This window comes from Bombina bombina, chromosome 6 (assembly GCF_027579735.1).
Source record: "Bombina bombina isolate aBomBom1 chromosome 6, aBomBom1.pri, whole genome shotgun sequence".
Classification (NCBI taxonomy): Eukaryota; Metazoa; Chordata; class Amphibia; order Anura; family Bombinatoridae; genus Bombina; species Bombina bombina.
In genome coordinates, this window is record NC_069504.1 from 1063698805 (window position 1) to 1063718289 (window position 19485).

A 19485-nucleotide genomic window follows, 5' to 3' on the forward strand; every position below is an offset into this window, starting at 1 on the left:
CCTAGGCTCCGCCTTCCCCAGTCATTCGACCGACGTAAAGGAGGAATATTTGCATAGGAGAAATCATATGATACCGTGGTGACTGTAGTTAAAGAAAATAAATTATCAGACCTGATTAAAAAACCAGGGCGGGCCGTGGACCGGACACACCGTTGGAGAAAGTAATTTATCAGGTAAACATAAATTCTGTTTTCTCCAACATAGGTGTGTCCGGTCCACGGCGTCATCCTTACTTGTGGGAACCAATACCAAAGCTTTAGGACACGGATGATGGGAGGGAGCAAATCAGGTCACCTAGATGGAAGGCACCACGGCTTGCAAAACCTTTCTCCCAAAAATAGCCTCAGAAGAAGCAAAAGTATCAAATTTGTAAAATTTAGTAAAAGTGTGCAGTGAAGACCAAGTCGCTGCCTTACATATCTGATCAACAGAAGCCTCGTTCTTGAAGGCCCATGTGGAAGCCACGGCCCTAGTGGAATGAGCTGTGATTCTTTCAGGAGGCTGCCGTCCGGCAGTCTCGTAAGCCAATCTGATGATGCTTTTAAGCCAAAAAGAGAGAGAGGTAGAAGTTGCTTTTTGACCTCTCCTTTTACCAGAATAAACAACAAACAAGGAAGATGTTTGTCTGAAATCCTTTGTAGCATCTAAATAGAATTTTAGAGCACGAACCACATCCAAATTGTGCAACAAACGTTCCTTCTTTGAAACTGGATTCGGACACAAAGAAGGCACGACTATCTCCTGGTTAATGTTTTTGTTAGAAACAACTTTCGGAAGAAAACCAGGTTTAGTACGCAAAACCACCTTATCTGCATGGAACACCAGATAAGGAGGAGAACACTGCAGAGCAGATAACTCTGAAACTCTTCTAGCAGAAGAAATTGCAACCAAAAACAAAACTTTCCAAGATAATAACTTAATATCTACGGAATGTAAGGGTTCAAACGGAACCCCCTGAAGAACTGAAAGAACTAAATTGAGACTCCAAGGAGGAGTCAAAGGTTTGTAAACAGGCTTGATTCTAACCAGAGCCTGAACAAAAGCTTGAACATCTGGCACAGCCGCCAGCTTTTTGTGAAGTAAAACAGATAAAGCAGAAATCTGTCCCTTCAAAGAACTTGCAGATAATCCTTTCTCCAAACCTTCTTGAAGAAAGGATAGAATCTTAGGAATTTTTATCTTGTTCCATGGGAATCCTTTAGATTCACACCAACAGATATATTTTTTCCATATTTTATGGTAGATTTTTCTAGTTACAGGCTTTCTGGCCTGAACAAGAGTATCAATGACAGAATCTGAGAACCCTCGCTTTGATAAAATCAAGCGTTCAATCTCCAAGCAGTCAGTTGGAGTGAGGCCAGATTCGGATGTTCGAACGGACCTTGAACAAGAAGGTCCTGTCTCAAAGGTAGCTTCCATGGTGGAGCCGATGACATATTCACCAGGTCTGCATACCAAGTCCTGCGTGGCCACGCAGGAGCTATCAAGATCACCGATGCCCTCTCCTGATTGATCCTGGCTACCAGCCTGGGGATGAGAGGAAATGGTGGGAATACATAAGCTAGGTTGAAGGTCCAAGGTGCTACTAGTGCATCTACTAGAGTCGCCTTGGGATCCCTGGATCTGGACCCGTAGCAAGGAACCTTAAAGTTCTGACGAGAGGCCATCAGATCCATGTCTGGAATGCCCCACAATTGAGTAATTTGGGCAAAGATTTCCGGATGGAGTTCCCACTCCCCCGGATGAAATGTCTGACGACTCAGAAAATCCGCTTCCCAATTTTCCACTCCTGGGATGTGGATTGCAGACAAGTGGCAGGAGTGAGTCTCCGCCCATTGAATGATTTTGGTCACTTCTTCCATCGCCAGGGAACTCCTTGTTCCCCCTTGATGGTTGATATACGCAACAGTTGTCATGTTGTTTGATTGAAACCGTATGAATTTGGCCTTTGCTAGCTGAGGCCAAGCCTTGAGAGCATTGAATATCGCTCTCAGTTCCAGAATATTTATCGGGAGAAGAGATTCTTCCCGAGACCAAAGACCCTGAGCTTTCAGGAGTTCCCAGACCGCGCCCCAGCCCACCAGACTGGCGTCGGTCGTGACAATGACCCACTCTGGTCTGCGGAAGCTCATCCCCTGTGACAGGTTGTCCAGGGTCAGCCACCAACGGAGTGAATCTCTGGTCCTCTGATCTACTTGTATCGTCGGAGACAAGTCTGTATAATCCCCATTCCACTGACTGAGCATGCACAGTTGTAAAGGTCTCAGATGAATTCGCGCAAAAGGAACTATGTCCATTGCCGCGACCATCAAACCTATTACTTCCATGCACTGCGCTATGGAAGGAAGAGGAACAGAATGAAGTACTTGACAAGAGCTTAGAAGTTTTGATTTTCTGGCCTCTGTCAGAAAAATCCTCATTTCTAAGGAGTCTATTATTGTTCCCAAGAAGGGAACTCTTGTTGACGGAGATAGAGAACTTTTTTCCACGTTCACTTTCCACCCGTGAGATCTGAGAAAGGCCAGGACAATGTCCGTATGAGCCTTTGCTTGTGGTAGGGACGACGCTTGAATCAGTATGTCATCCAAGTAAGGTACTACTGCAATGCCCCGTGGTCGTAGCAGCGCTAGAAGGGACCCTAGTACTTTTGTGAAAATTCTTGGAGCAGTGGCTAATCCGAATGGAAGTGCCACAAACTGGTAATGCTTGTCCAGAAAGGCGAACCTTAGGAACCGATGATGTTCCTTGTGGATAGGAATATGTAGATACGCATCCTTTAAATCCACCGTGGTCATGAATTGACCTTCCTGGATGGAAGGAAGAATTGTCCGAATGGTTTCCATTTTGAACGATGGAACCTTGAGAAACTTGTTTAGGATCTTGAGATCTAAGATTGGTCTGAATGTTCCCTCTTTTTTGGGAACTATGAACAGATTGGAGTAGAATCCCATCCCTTGTTCTCCTAATGGAACAGGATGAATCACTCCCATTTTTAACAGGTCTTCTACACAATGTAAGAATGCCTGTCTTTTTATGTGGTCTGAAGACAATTGAGACCTGTGGAACCTCCCCCTTGGGGGAAGCCCCTTGAATTCCAGAAGATAACCTTGGGAGACTATTTCTAGCGCCCAAGGATCCAGAACATCTCTTGCCCAAGCCTGAGCGAAGAGAGAAAGTCTGCCCCCCACCAGATCCGGTCCCGGATCGGGGGCCAACATCTCATGCTGTCTTGGTAGCAGTGGCAGGTTTCTTGGCCTGCTTACCCTTGTTCCAGCCTTGCATTGGCCTCCAGGCTGGCTTGGCTTGAGAAGTATTACCCTCTTGCTTAGAGGATGTAGCACTTGGGGCTGGTCCGTTTCTGCGAAAGGGACGAAAATTTGGTTTATTTTTAGCCTTGAAAGACCTATCCTGAGGAAGGGCGTGGCCCTTACCCCCAGTGATATCAGAAATAATATCTTTCAAGTCAGGGCCAAACAGCGTTTTCCCCTTGAAAGGTATGTTAAGCAATTTGTTCTTGGAAGACGCATCCGCTGACCAAGATTTTAGCCAAAGCGCTCTGCGCGCCACAATAGCAAACCCTGAATTTTTCGCCGCTAATCTAGCCAATTGCAAAGTGGCGTCTAAAGTAAAAGAGTTAGCCAATTTGAGAGCATGAATTCTGTCCATAATCTCCTCATAAGAAGAATCTTTATTGAGCGACTTTTCTAGTTCATCGAACCAGAAACACGCTGCTGTAGTGACAGGAACTATGCATGAAATTGGTTGTAGAAGGTAACCTTGCTGAACAAACATCTTTTTAAGCAAACCCTCTAATTTTTTATCCATAGGATCTTTAAAAGCACAACTATCTTCTATAGGGATAGTAGTGCGTTTGTTTAGAGTAGAAACCGCCCCCTCGACCTTGGGGACTGTCTGCCATAAGTCCTTTCTGGGGTCGACCATAGGAAACAATTTCTTAAATATAGGGGGAGGGACAAAAGGTATGCCAGGCCTTTCCCATTCTTTGTTTACAATGTCCGCCACCCGCTTGGGTATAGGAAAAGCTTCGGGGGGCCCCGGGACCTCTAGGAACTTGTCCATCTTACATAATTTCTCTGGGATGACCAAATTCTCACAATCATCCAGAGTAGATAACACCTCCTTAAGCAGAGCGCGGAGATGTTCCAATTTAAATTTGAATGTAATCACATCAGGTTCAGCTTGTTGAGAAATTTTCCCTGAATCTGAAATTTCTCCCTCAGACAAAACCTCCCTGGCCCCCTCAGACTGGTGTAGGGGCACTTCAGAACCAATATCATCAGCGTCCTCATGCTCTTCAGTATTTTCTAAAACAGAGCAGTCGCGCTTTCGCTGATAAGTGGGCATTTTGGCTAAAATGTTTTTGATAGAATTATCCATTACAGCCGTTAATTGTTGCATAGTAAGGAGTATTGGCGCACTAGATGTACTAGGGGCCTCCTGTGTGGGCAAGACTGGCGTAGACGAAGGAGGGGATGATGCAGTACCATGCTTACTCCCCTCACTTGAGGAATCATCTTGGGCATCATTTTCTCTAAATTTTGTGTCACATAAATCACATCTATTTAAATGAGAAGGAACCTTGGCTTCCCCACATACAGAACATAGTCTATCTGATAGTTCAGACATGTTAAACAGGCATAAACTTGATAACAAAGTACAAAAAACGTTTTAAAATAAAACCGTTACTGTCACTTTAAATTTTAAACTGAACACACTTTATTACTGAAAATGTGAAAAAGTATGAAGGAATTGTTCAAAATTCACCAAAATTTCACCACAGTGTCTTAAAGCCTTAAAAGTATTGAACACCAAATTTGAAAGCTTTAACTCTTAAAATAACGGAACCGGAGCCGTTTTTATATTTAACCCCTATACAGTCCCTGGTATCTGCTTTGCTGAGACCCAACCAAGCCCAAAGGGGAATACGATACCAAATGACGCCTTCGGTAAGCTTTTTCTATGTATCTGAGCTCCTCACACATGCATCTGCATGTCTTGCTTCCCAAAAACAACTGCGCAATAGAGGCGCGAAAATGAGGCTCTGCCTATGATTAGAGAAGGCCCCCAGTGAAAAAGGTGTCCAATACAGTGCCTGCCGGTTATTTTACATAATTCCCAATAATAAAATAACTCCTCAAAACTATGAAGTATTAAAAATGCTTATATATCAATCGTTTTAGCCCAGAAAAATGTCTACCAGTCTTTAAAGCCCTTGTGAAGCCCTTTATTCTCATTTAATAAAAATGGCTTACCGGATCCCATAGGGAAAATGACAGCTTCCAGCATTACCAAGTCTTGTTAGAAATGTGTCATACCTCAAGCAGCAAAAGTCTGCTCACTGTTTCCCCCAACTTTAGTTAATTCCTCTCAACAGTCCTGTGTGGAAACAGCCATCGATTTTAGTAACGGTTGCTAAAATCATTTTCCTCTTACAAACAGAAATCTTCATCTCTTTTCTGTTTCAGAGTAAATAGTACATACCAGCACTATTTTAAAATAACAAACTCTTGATTGAAGAATAAAAACTACATTTAAACACCAAAAAACTCTAAGCCATCTCCGTGGAGATGTTGCCTGTACAACGGCAAAGAGAATGACTGGGGAAGGCGGAGCCTAGGAGGGATCATGTGACCAGCTTTGCTGGGCTCTTTGCCATTTCCTGTTGGGGAAGAGAATATCCCACAAGTAAGGATGACGCCGTGGACCGGACACACCTATGTTGGAGAAAATAATGTTACTGTGTCTTTAAATTTTAAACAGTAACTGCTTTATTTTGGATGAACTGCAAAAAAAAAAAAAAAAAAAAAGTATCTGTTTTATTTTTTATTTTTGAACTGACAAAACGAAATTGCTTTATTTTTTACTGCAAAATAAAGATTCAACACACTTCAAACAGCTTCTACACCTCAATTTAGCTCTGCTGAGTTGTCAACCTTCTTGGATTAGCGGAGATAATGTAAATGAAAACCGGAACAAAAAGAGCTGTTGTAAATAATGTAATATTATCTTTAATCCGTTTTAACTAAAAACGGCAAGTAGCCACATTTCTCTCATTCATATACCGTAATTGAGAGATAATTCTACCACCACACAAGCCCCGCCCATCGTGGGCGTGTCAAAATTAACGTGTCAGTCGACATTTTATGTGAAGCTCTGTAATAAATAACTAACAGAGTATAACCAACATTGAGCCTATCTCAAGTCCCCAGTGCCTGCAAATGCTGCCGTATATAATCCCCTTAAGTACATTAGGATTACTGTATCATTCCAGGAAAATAATAAAATGGCATATTTTTTCCCTAATGAATAAAGTGCCCAAACTTTTTCTGAGTCCTTTTTCTTTACTAGTACCAGAAAAAATAAAGTCAACACTTACCTCATAAATCTGCCAGGCAACAAAGCAGCTCACTAGGTTTGAGAGGTCCTCTCCCTCACATGGACCTGTGGAAAAAAAGATAAAGACTGAGTAATCTTACTCAGGCTTTCAGGATTATGGCAGCATAAATATATGGGAGGCGCAGTGAGAATTATGTCCCACAAGTTCCCATTGCTCTAAAGCCACCACTGCTCTACTGAAGAGACTGATATGGACTACGGCTACACCCCAGAACAAAGCAGCACAATCTTGAGCTACTTAAAAAATAATAAACTCTTGATTGCAGAATTTTTTACTAACACCTAACTTTACCACTTCCTTGCTCTAACGTAGGCAAAGAGACAGACTGAGGTGGGATAGAAGGGAGGTGATATTTAACAGATTTGCTGTGGTGCTCTTTGCCGCCTCCTGCTGGGCAGGAGTGATATTCCCAACAGTAATTAATGATGATCCGTGGACTCATCGTGTCATTAGAAAGAAATACACTTTTTTCATATTTTATGTTTCATTTTTAAAACCTGTGGAGACGTACACATATAATAATAAACAATAACAGAATTTATGTTTACCTGATAAATTACTTTCTCCAACGGTGTGTCCGGTCCACGGCGTCATCCTTACTTGTGGGATATTCTCTTCCCCAACAGGAAATGGCAAAGAGCCCAGCAAAGCTGGTCACATGATCCCTCCTAGGCTCCGCCTACCCCAGTCATTCGACCGACGTTAAAGGGACAGTCAACACTTACTTTAACATGTTTTTATATTGAAAATAACAAAACGGAGGTCCGCCTACACTATACCCCTCCTGCCTTGCCGCCTTGCTTCTGTCCTAATCAGCGGCGCTAACTACTCTAATACCCGGTAAATATGGATGCCGGACTCCCCCCACCATTACGTAGCTGCCTTCTTCTTCAACTGATAAGCAAATCAGAATCCAGTCCTCGGACTGAAATTGCACGCGCTTGCAATTTCTGTCCGATGCCTGGATTCTGATTTGCTTATCAGTTGAAGAAGAAGGCAGCTACGTAATGGTGGGGGGAGTCCGGCATCCATATTTACCGGGTATTAGAGTAGTTAGCGCCGCTGATTAGGACAGAAGCAAGGCGGCAAGGCAGGAGGGGTATAGTGTAGGCGGACCTCCGTTTTGTTATTTTCAATATAAAAACATGTTAAAGTAAGTGTTGACTGTCCCTTTAAGGAGGAATATTTGCATAGGAGAAACCATATGTTACCGTGGTGACTGTAGTTAAAGAAAATAAATTATCAGACCTGATTAAAAAAACCAGGGCGGGCCGTGGACCGGACACACCGTTGGAGAAAGTAATTTATCAGGTAAACATAAATTCTGTTTTCTCCAACATAGGTGTGTCCGGTCCACGGCGTCATCCTTACTTGTGGGAACCAATACCAAAGCTTTAGGACACGGATGAAGGGAGGGAGCAAATCAGGTCACCTAAATGGAAGGCACCACGGCTTGCAAAACCTTTCTCCCAAAAAATAGCCTCAGAAGAAGCAAAAGTATCAAATTTGTAAAATTTAGAAAAAGTGTGCAGTGAAGACCAAGTCGCTGCCTTACATATCTGATCAACAGAAGCCTCGTTCTTGAAGGCCCATGTGGAAGCCACAGCCCTAGTGGAGTGAGCTGTGATTCTTTCAGGAGGCTGCCGTCCGGCAGTCTCATAAGCCAATCGGATAATGCTTTTAATCCAGAAGGAGAGAGAGGTAGAAGTTGCTTTTTTGACCTCTCCGTTTACCAGAATAAACAACAAACAAAGACGAAGTTTGTCTGAAATCCTTAGTAGCTGCTAAGTAAAATTTGAGAGCACGAACTACATCCAAGTTGTGCAACAAACGTTCCTTCTTTGAAACTGGATTAGGACACAAAGAAGGCACAACTATCTCCTGGTTAATGTTTTTGTTAGAAACAACTTTTGGAAGAAAACCAGGTTTAGTACGCAAAACCACCTTATCTGCATGGAACACCAGATAAGGAGAAGAACACTGCAGAGCAGATAATTCTGAAACTCTTCTAGCAGAAGAAATTGCAACCAAAAACAAAACTTTCCAAGATAATAACTTAATATCAACGGAATGTAAGGGTTCAAACGGAACCCCCTGAAGAACTGAAAGAACTAGGTTGAGACTCCAAGGAGGAGTCAAAATTTTGTAAACAGGCTTGATTCTAACCAGAGCCTGAACAAAGGCTAGAACATCTGGCACAGCTGCCAGCTTTTTGTGAAGTAACACAGACAAGGCAGAAATCTGTCCCATCAAGGAACTTGCAGATAATCCTTTTTCCAATCCTTCTCGAAGGAAGGATAGACTCTTAGGAATCTTAACCTTGTCCCAAGGGAATCCTGCAGATTCACACCAACAGATATACCAAATTATGTGGTAATTTTTCTGGTTACAGGCTTTCAGGCCTGAACAAGAGTATTAATAACAGAATCTGAGAACCCTCGCTTTGATAAGATCAAGCGTTCAATCTCCAAGCAGTCAGCTGGAGTGGGTCGAACGGACCTAGAACAAGAAGGTCTCGTCTCAAAGGTAGCTTCCATGGTGGAGCCGATGACATATTCACCAGATCTGCATACCAAGTCCTGCGTGGCCACGCAGGAGCTATCAAAATCACCGACGCCCTCTCCTGATTGATCCTGGCTACCAGCCTGGGGATGAGAGGAAACGGCGGGAACACATAAGCTAGTTTGAAGGTCCAAGGTGCTACTAGTGCATCCACTAGAGCCGCCTTGGGATCCCTGGATCTGTACCCGTAGTAAGGAACTCTGAAGTTCTGACGAGAGGCCATCAGATCCATGTCTGGAATGCCCCACGGTTGAGTGACTTGGGCAAAGATTTCCGGATGGAGTTCCCACTCCCCCGGATGCAATGTCTGACGACTCAGAAAATCCGCTTCCCAATTTTCCACTCCTGGGATGTGGATAGCAGACAGGTGGCAGGAGTGAGACTCCGCCCATAGAATGATTTTGGTCACTTCTTCCATCGCTAGGGAACTCCTTGTTCCCCCCTGATGGTTGATGTATGAACTTGGCCCTCGCTAGCTGAGGCCAAGCTTTGAGAGCATTGAATATCGCTCTCAGTTCCAGAATATTTATCGGTAGAAGAGATTCTACCCGAGACCAAAGACCCTGAGCTTTCAGGGATCCCCAGACCGCGCCCCAGCCCATCAGACTGGCGTCGGTCGTGACAATGACCCACTCTGGTCTGCGGAAGGTCATCCCTTGTGACAGGTTGTCCAGGGACAGCCACCAACGGAATGAGTCTCTGGTCCTCTGATTTACTTGTATCTTCGGAGACAAGTCTGAATAGTCCCCATTCCACTGACTGAGCATGAACAGTTGTAATGGTCTTAGATGAATGCGCACAAAAGGAACTATGTCCATTGCCGCTACCATCAAACCTATCACTTCCATGCACTGCGCTATGGAAGGAAGAGGAACGGAATGAAGTATCCGACAAGAGTCTAGAAGTTTTGTTTTTCTGGCTTCTGTCAGAAAAATCCTCATTTCTAAGGAGTCTATTATAGTTCCCAAGAAGGGAACCCTCGTTGACGGAGATAGAGAACTCTTTTCCACGTTCACTTTCCATCCGTGAGATCGGAGAAAGGCCAGGACAATGTCCGTGTGAGCCTTTACTTGAGGAAGGGACGACGCTCGAATCAGAATGTCGTCCAAGTAAGGTACTACAGCAATGCCCCTTGGTCTTAGCACCGCCAGAAGGGACCCTAGTACCTATGAGAAAATCCTAGGAGCAGTGGCTAATCCGAAAGAAAACGCCACGAACTGGAAATGCTTGTCCAGGAATGCAAACCTTAGGAACCGATGATGTTCCTTGTGGATAGGAATATGTAGATACGCATCCTTGAAATCCACCTTGGTCATGAATTGACCTTCCTGGATGGAAGGAAGAAGTGTTCGAATGGTTTCCATCTTGAACGATGGAACCTTGAGAAACTTGTTCAAGATCTTGAGATCTAAGATTGGTCTGAACGTTCCCTCTTTTTTGGGAACTATGAACAGATTGGAGTAGAACCCCATCCCTAGTTCTCCTAATGGAACAGGATGAATCACTCCCATTTTTAGCAGGTCTTCTACCCAATGTAAGAATGCCTGTCTTCTTATGTGGTCTGAAGACAACTGAGACCTGTGGAACCTCCCCCTTGGAGGAAGCCCCTTGAACTCCAGAGAATAACCTTGGGAGACTATTTCTAGCGCCCAAGGATCCAGAACATCTCTTGCCCAAGCCTGAGCGAAGAGAGAGAGTCTGCCCCCCACCAGATCCGGTCCCGGATCGGGGGCCCGCATTTCATGCTGTCTTGGTAGCAGTGGCAGGTTTCCTGGCCTGCTTTCCTTTGTTCCAGCCTTGCATAGGTCTCCAGGCTGGATTGGCTTGAGAAGTATTACCTTCCTGCTTAGAGGACGTAGCCCTTGGGGCTGATCCGTTTCTGCGAAAGGGACGAAACTTAGGTTTATTTTTGGTCTTGAAAAGACCTATCCTGAGGAAGGGCGTGGCCCTTGCCCCCAGTGATATCAGAGATAATCTCTTTCAAGTCAGGGCCAAAGAGTGTTTTCCCCTTGAAAGGAATGTCAAGCAATTTGTTCTTGGAAGACGCATCCGCTGCCCAAGATTTTAACCAAAGCGCTCTGCGCCACAATAGCAAACCCAGAATTTTTTCGCCGCTAACCTAGCCAATTGCAAGGTGGCGTCTAGGGTGAAAGAATTAGCCAATTTAAGAGCACGAATTCTGTCCATAATCTCCTCATAAGAAGAAGAATTACTAATAATCGCCTTTCCTAGCTCATCAAACTAGAAACACGCGGCTGCAGTGACAGGGACAATGCATGCAATTGGTTGTAGAAGGGAACCTTGCTGAACAAACATCTTTTTTTAGCAGACCTTCTCATTTTTTATCCATAGGATCTTGGAAAGCACAACTATCTTCTATGGGTATAGTGGCGCGCTTGTGTAGAGTAGAAACCGCCCCCTCGACCTTGGGGACTGTCTGCCATCAGTCCTTTCTGGGGTCGACTATAGGAAAACAATTTTTTAAATATGGGGGGAGGTACTAAAGGTATACCGGGCCTGTCCCATTCTTTACTAACAATGTACGCCACCCGCTTGGATATAGGAAAAGCTTCGGGGGGCCCCGGGGCCTCTAAGAACTTTTCCATTTTACATAGTGGTTCTGGAATGACCAGATAATCACAATCATCCAAATTGGATAACACCTCCTTAAGCAGAGCGCGGAGATGTTCCAACTTAAATTTAAAAGTAATCACATCAGGTTCAGCTTGTTGAGAAATGTTTCCTGAATCTGAAATTTCTCCCTCAGACAAAACCTCCCTGGCCCCCTCAGACTGGTGTAGGGGCCCTTCAGAAACCATATCATCAGCGTTCTCATGCTCTACAGAATTTACTAAAACAGAGCAGTCGCGCTTTCGCTGATAAGTGGGCATATTGGCTAAAATGTTTTTGATAGAATTATCCATTACAGCCGTTAAATGTTGCATAGTAAGGAGTATTGGCGCACTAGATGTACTAGGGGCCTCCTGTATGGGCAAGACTGGTGTAGACGAAGGAGGGGATGATGCAGTACCATGCTTACTCCCCTCACTTGAGGAATCATCTTGGGCATCATTTTTACTAAATTTTTTTATGACATAAAATACATATAGTTAAATGAGAAGGAACCTTGGTTTCCCCACAGTCAGAACACAATCTATCTGGTAGTTCAGACATGTTAAACAGGCATAAACTTGATAACAAAGCACAAAAAACGTTTTAAAATAAAACCGTTACTGTCACTTTAAATTTTAAACTAAACACACTTTATTACTGCAATTGCGAAAAAGTATGAAGGAATTGTTCAAAATTCACCAAAATTTCACCACAGTGTCTTAAAGCCTTAAAAGTATTGCACACCAAATTTGGAAGCTTTAACCCTTAAAATAACGGAACCGGAGCCGTTTTTATATTTAACCCCTTTACAGTCCCTGGAATCTGCTTTGCTGAGACCCAACCAAGCCCAAAGGGGAATACGATACCAAATGATGCCTTCAGAAAGACTTTTCTATGTATCAGAGCTCCACACACATGCAGCTGCATGCCATGCTGTCCTCAAAAACAAGTGCGCCATACCGGCGCGAAAATGAGGCTCTGACTATGATTAGGGAAAGCCCCTAAAGAATAAGGTGTCTAAAACAGTGCCTGCCGATATAATCATATCAAAATACCCAGAATAAATGATTCCTCAAGGCTAAATATGTGTTAATAATGAATCGATTTAGCCCAGAAAAAGTCTACAGTCTTAATAAGCCCTTGTGAAGCCCTTATTTACTATCTTAATAAACATGGCTTACCGGATCCCATAGGGAAAATGACAGCTTCCAGCATTACATCGTCTTGTTAGAATGTGTCATACCTCAAGCAGTAAGAGACTGCACACTGTTCCCCCAACTGAAGTTAATTGCTCTCAACAGTCCTGTGTGGAACAGCCATGGATTTTAGTTACGGTGCTAAAATCATTTTCCTCATACAAACAGAAATCTTCATCTCTTTTCTGTTTCTGAGTAAATAGTACATACCAGCACTATTTTAAAATAACAAACTCTTGATTGAATAATAAAAACTACAGTTAAACACTAAAAAACTCTAAGCCATCTCCGTGGAGATGTTGCCTGTACAACGGCAAAGAGAATGACTGGGGTAGGCGGAGCCTAGGAGGGATCATGTGACCAGCTTTGCTGGGCTCTTTGCCATTTCCTGTTGGGGAAGAGAATATCCCACAAGTAAGGATGACGCCGTGGACCGGACACACCTATGTTGGAGAAATATAGTTTGTATAGTTTATTCACACAAACTTTACTTTTAAAAGTGTTTAAACATGATCAGCAAAAAAAAAGCTCAAAACCAGCTTAGCACACAGGTGGTAAATGGCTTAGCAGCCAAAGGGTTAAAAGGACATGAAACACAATTTTTTCCCATAGTTTGGAAAGAGCATGCAAAACAACTTTCTAATTTACTTCTATGATCTAATTTGCTTCATTCTCTTGATAATCTTTGCTGAAAAGCATATCTAGATAGGCTCAGTAGCTGCTGATTGGTGGCTGCACATAGATGTCTCGTGTTATTGGCTCACCCATGTGCATTGCTCCTTCTTCAAAAAAGGATATCTTAAAAATGAAGCAAATTAGAAGTAGAATGAAGCAAAACAAAAGTAAATTGAAATGTTGTTTAAAATTGTATTCTCTAGAAAAAAATTGGGTTTAGTGTCTCTTTAATATGTGTGGAATTTAAGGCATATCTCTGAGCACCTCTTCCCCAAATAATAATAAAATATTGTCTTATCTGTTCACACTCTACCTGTCCACGTTGGGATCACAGTACGCTTTCTCAATATGGTCCATATTTAGCATGTCTTTCCATCTGGTGCCATCAAAGTACTGCCAGCAATAGGGAAGGTGATAGTGCTTTGCTCCACACTTAACTGGCAAGAGAATAAGATGTTGAAATAAAAATAGGAACAACTGTATCATTTTACAACAAGGGTGAGCTGTGAAACGCCACATGAAAGTCCAACCACATTACTTTACCACCCCATCTCCACTCCTGCACCACACAGACACACAACCAAGAACCAAAATAATATAAACGTAGGTGTCTAATTGTAAAAACAAAATACTATAAACGTAGGTGTCTAATTGTAAAAACAAAATAATATAAACGTAGATGTCTAATTGTAAAAACTAAATAATATAAACGTAGGTGTCTAATTGTAAAAACAAAATAATGTAAACGTAGGTTTCTAATTGTAAAAACAAAATAATATAAACGTAGGTGTCTAATTGTAAAAACAAAATACTATAAACGTAGGTATCTAATTGTAAAAACAAAATAATATAAACGTAGGTGTCTAATTGTAAAAACAAAATAATATAAACGTAGGTTTCCAATTGTAAAAACAGAATTTATGTTTACCTGATAAATTTCTTTCTCCAACGGTGTGTCCGGTCCACGGCGTCATCCTTACTTGTGGGATATTCTCTTCCCCAACAGGAAATGGCAAAGAGCCCAGCAAAGCTGGTCACATGATCCCTCCTAGGCTCCGCCTACCCCAGTCATTCGACCGACGTTAAGGAGGAATAATAGCATAGGAGAAACCATATGGTACCGTGGTGACTGTAGTTAAAGAAAATAAATTATCAGACCTGATTAAAAAACCAGGGCGGGCCGTGGACCGGACACACCGTTGGAGAAAGAAATTTATCAGGTAAACATAAATTCTGTTTTCTCCAACATAGGTGTGTCCGGTCCACGGCGTCATCCTTACTTGTGGGAACCAATACCAAAGCTTTAGGACACGGATGAAGGGAGGGAGCAAATCAGGTCACCTAAATGGAAGGCACCACGGCTTGCAAAACCTTTCTCCCAAAAATAGCCTCAGAAGAAGCAAAAGTATCAAACTTGTAAAATTTGGTAAAAGTGTGCAGTGAAGACCAAGTCGCTGCCCTACATATCTGATCAACAGAAGCCTCGTTCTTGAAGGCCCATGTGGAAGCCACAGCCCTAGTGGAATGAGCTGTGATTCTTTCGGGAGGCTGCCGTCCGGCAGTCTCGTAAGCCAATCTGATGATGCTTTTAATCCAAAAAGAGAGAGAGGTAGAAGTTGCTTTTTGACCTCTCCTTTTACCTGAATAAACAACAAACAAGGAAGATGTTTGTCTAAAATCCTTTGTAGCATCTAAATAGAATTTTAGAGCGCGAACAACATCCAAATTGTGCAACAAGCGTTCCTTCTTTGAAACTGGTTTCGGACACAGAGAAGGTACGATAATCTCCTGGTTAATGTTTTTGTTAGAAACAACTTTTGGAAGAAAACCAGGTTTAGTACGTAAAACCACCTTATCTGCATGGAACACCAGATAAGGAGGAGAACACTGCAGAGCAGATAATTCTGAAACTCTTCTAGCAGAAGAAATTGCAACTAAAAACAAAACTTTCCAAGATAATAACTTAATATCAACGGAATGTAAGGGTTCAAACGGAACCCCCTGAAGAACTGAAAGAACTAAATTGAGACTCCAAGGAGGAGTCAAAGGTTTGTAAACAGGCTTGATTCTAACCAGAGCCTGAACAAAGGCTTGAACATCTGGCACAGCTGCCAGTTTTTTGTGAAGTAACACCGACAAGGCAGAAATCTGTCCCTTCAGGGAACTTGCCGATAATCCTTTTTCCAATCCTTCTTGAAGGAAGGATAGAATCCTAGGAATCTTAACCTTGTCCCAAGGGAATCCTTTAGATTCACACCAACAGATATATTTTTTCCAAATTTTGTGGTAAATCTTTCTAGTTACAGGCTTTCTGGCCTGAACAAGAGTATCGATAACAGAATCTGAGAAACCTCGCTTCGATAAAATCAAGCGTTCAATCTCCAAGCAGTCAGCTGGAGTGAAACCAGATTCGGATGTTCGAACGGACCCTGAACAAGAAGGTCTCGTCTCAAAGGTAGCTTCCAAGGTGGAGCCGATGACATATTCACCAGATCTGCATACCAAGTCCTGCGTGGCCACGCAGGAGCTATCAAGATCACCGACGCCCTCTCCTGATTGATCCTGGCTACCAGCCTGGGGATGAGAGGAAACGGCGGGAACACATAAGCTAGTTTGAAGGTCCAAGGTGCTACTAGTGCATCCACTAGAGCCGCCTTGGGATCCCTGGATCTGGACCCGTAGCAAGGAACTTTGAAGTTCTGACGAGAGGCCATCAGATCCATGTCTGGAATGCCCCATAGTTGAGTGACTTGGGCAAAGATTTCCGGATGGAGTTCCCACTCCCCCGGATGCAATGTCTGACGACTCAGAAAATCCGCTTCCCAATTTTCCACTCCCGGGATGTGGATAGCAGACAGGTGGCAGGAGTGAGACTCCGCCCATAGAATAATCTTGGTCACTTCTTCCATCGCTAGGGAACTCCTTGTTCCCCCCTGATGGTTGATGTACGCCACAGTCGTCATGTTGTCTGATTGAAACCGTATGAACTTGGTCCTCGCTAGCTGAGGCCAAGCCTTGAGAGCATTGAATATCGCTCTCAGTTCCAGAATATTTATCGGTAGAAGAGATTCTTCCCGAGACCAAAGACCCTGAGCTTTCAGGGATCCCCAGACCGCGCCCCAGCCCATCAGACTGGCGTCGGTCGTGACAATGACCCACTCTGGTCTGCGGAATGTCATCCCTCGTGACAGGTTGTCCAGGGACAGCCACCAACGGAGTGAGTCTCTGGTCCTCTGATTTACTTGTATCTTTGGAGACAAGTCTGTATAGTCCCCATTCCACTGACTGAGCATGCACAGTTGTAATGGTCTTAGATGAATGCGCGCAAAAGGAACTATGTCCATTGCCGCTACCATCAACCCGATCACTTCCATGCACTGAGCTACGGAAGGAAGAGGAACGGAATGAAGAATTCGACAAGAGTCCAGAAGTTTTGTCTTTCTGGCCTCTGTTAGAAAAATCCTCATTTCTGAGGAGTCTATAATTGTTCCCAAGAAGGGAACCCTTGTTGACGGGGATAGAGAACTCTTTTCCACGTTCACTTTCCAGCCGTGAGATCTGAGAAAGGCCAGGACAATGTCCGTGTGAGCCTTTGCTCGAGGGAGGGACGACGCTTGAATCAGAATATCGTCCAGGTAAGGTACTACTGCAATGCCCCTTGGTCTTAGCACCGCTAGAAGGGACCCTAGTACCTTTGTGAAAATCCTTGGAGCAGTGGCTAATCCGAAAGGAAGCGCCACGAACTGGTAATGTTTGTCCAGGAATGCAAACCTTAGGAACCGATGATGTTCCTTGTGGATAGGAATATGTAGATACGCATCCTTTAAATCCACCGTGGTCATGAATTGACCTTCCTGGATGGAAGGAAGGATAGTTCGAATGGTTTCCATCTTGAACGATGGGACCTTGAGAAATTTGTTTAAGATCTTGAGATCTAGGATTGGTCTGAACGTTCCCTCTTTTTTGGGAACTATGAACAGATTGGAGTAGAACCCCATCCCTCGTTCTCTCAATGGAACAGGATGAATCACTCCCATTTTTAACAGGTCTTCTACACAATGTAAGAACGCCTGTCTTTTTATGTGGTCTGAAGACAACTGAGACCTGTGGAACCTCCCCCTTGGGGGAAGTCCCTTGAATTCCAGAAGATAACCCTGGGAGACTATTTCTAGCGCCCAAGGATCCAGAACATCTCTTGCCCAAGCCTGAGCGAAGAGAGAGAGTCTGCCCCCCACCAGATCCGGTCCCGGATCGGGGGCCAATATTTCATGCTGTCTTGGTAGCAGTGGCAGGTTTCTTGGCCTGCTTTCCCTTGTTCCAGCCTTGCATTGGTCTCCAAGCTGGCTTGGCCTGAGAAGTATTACCCTCTTGCTTAGAGGACGTAGCACCTTGGGCTGGTCCGTTTTTACGAAAGGGACGAAAATTAGGTCTATTTTTTGCCTTGAAAGGCCGATCCTGAGGAAGGGCATGGCCCTTACCCCCAGTGATATCAGAGATAATCTCTTTCAAGTCAGGACCAAACAGCGTTTTCCCCTTGAAAGGAATGTTTAGTAGCTTGTTCTTGGAAGACGCATCAGCCGACCAAGATTTCAACCAAAGCGCTCTGCGCGCCACAATAGCAAACCCAGAATTCTTAGCCGCTAACTTAGCCAATTGCAAAGAGGCGTCTAGAGTGAAAGAATTAGCCAATTTGAGAGCATTGACTCTGTCCATAATCTCCTCATAAGGAGGAGAGTCACTATCGAGCACCTTAATCAGTTCATCAAACCAGAAATATGCGGCTGTAGTGACAGGGACAATGCATGAAATGGGTTGTAGAAGGTAACCCTGCTGAACAAACATCTTTTTAAGCAAACCTTCTAATTTTTTATCCATAGGATCTTTGAAAGCACAACTATCCTCTATGGGAATAGTGGTGCGTTTGTTTAAAGTAGAAACCGCTCCCTCGACCTTGGGGACTGACTGCCATAAGTCCTTTCTGGGGTCGACCATAGGAAACAATTTTTTAAATATGGGGGGAGGGACGAAAGGAATACCGGGCCTTTCCCATTCTTTATTAACAATGTCCGCCACCCGCTTGGGTATAGGAAAAGCTTCTGGGAGCCCCGGCACCTCTAGGAACTTGTCCATTTTACATAGTTTCTCTGGGATGACCAAATTTTCACAATCATCCAGAGTGGATAATACCTCCTTAAGCAAAATGCGGAGATGTTCCAATTTAAATTTAAAAGTAATCACATCAGATTCAGCCTGCTGAGAAATGTTCCCTAAATCAGTAATTTCTCCCTCAGACAAAACCTCCCTGGCCCCCTCAGATTGGGTTAGGGGCCCTTCAGAGATATTAATATCAGCGTCGTCATGCTCTTCAGTAACTAAAACAGAGCATCCACGCTTACGCTGACAAGGGTTCATTTTGGCTAAAATGTTTTTGACAGAATTATCCATTACAGCCGTTAATTGTTGCATAGTAAGGAGTATTGGCGCGCTAGATGTACTAGGGGCCTCCTGAGTGGGCAAGACTCGTGTAGACGAAGGAGGGAATGATGCAGTACCATGCTTACTCCCCTCACTTGAGGAATCATCTTGGGCATCATTGTCATTATCACATAAATCACATTTATTTAAATGAATAGGAATTCTGGCTTCCCCACATTCAGAACACAGTCTATCTGGTAGTTCAGACATGTTAAACAGGCATAAACTTGATAAGAAAGTACAAAAAACGTTTTGAAATAAAACCGTTACTGTCACTTTAAATTTTAAACTGAACACACTTTATTACTGCAATTGCGAAAAAACATGAAGGAATTGTTCAAAATTCACCAAACTTTCACCACAGTGTCTTAAAGCCTTGAAAATATTGCACACCAATTTTGGAAGCTTTAACCCTTAAAATAACGGAACCGGAGCCGTTTTAAGCTTTAACCCCTTTACAGTCCCTGGTATCTGCTTTGCTGAGACCCAACCAAACCCAAAGGGGAATACGATACCAAATGACGCCTTCAGAAGTCTTTTATAAGT

The 19485-nt window shown here is 43.5% G+C and overlaps 1 protein-coding gene across 4 annotated transcripts in view; it reads right to left on the reverse strand.

The window, feature by feature from the left end:
• Positions 1-19485, reverse strand: part of LOC128664167 (uncharacterized) — a 335114-nt gene that overhangs the window by 181612 nt on the left and 134017 nt on the right. For all 4 annotated transcript variants that reach the window (XM_053718925.1, XM_053718924.1, XM_053718927.1 and 1 more), the window contains exon 7: positions 13778-13901. In XM_053718925.1, the coding sequence (XP_053574900.1) occupies positions 13778-13901 (124 nt within the window). The remainder of the gene's footprint in view (positions 1-13777; positions 13902-19485) is intronic.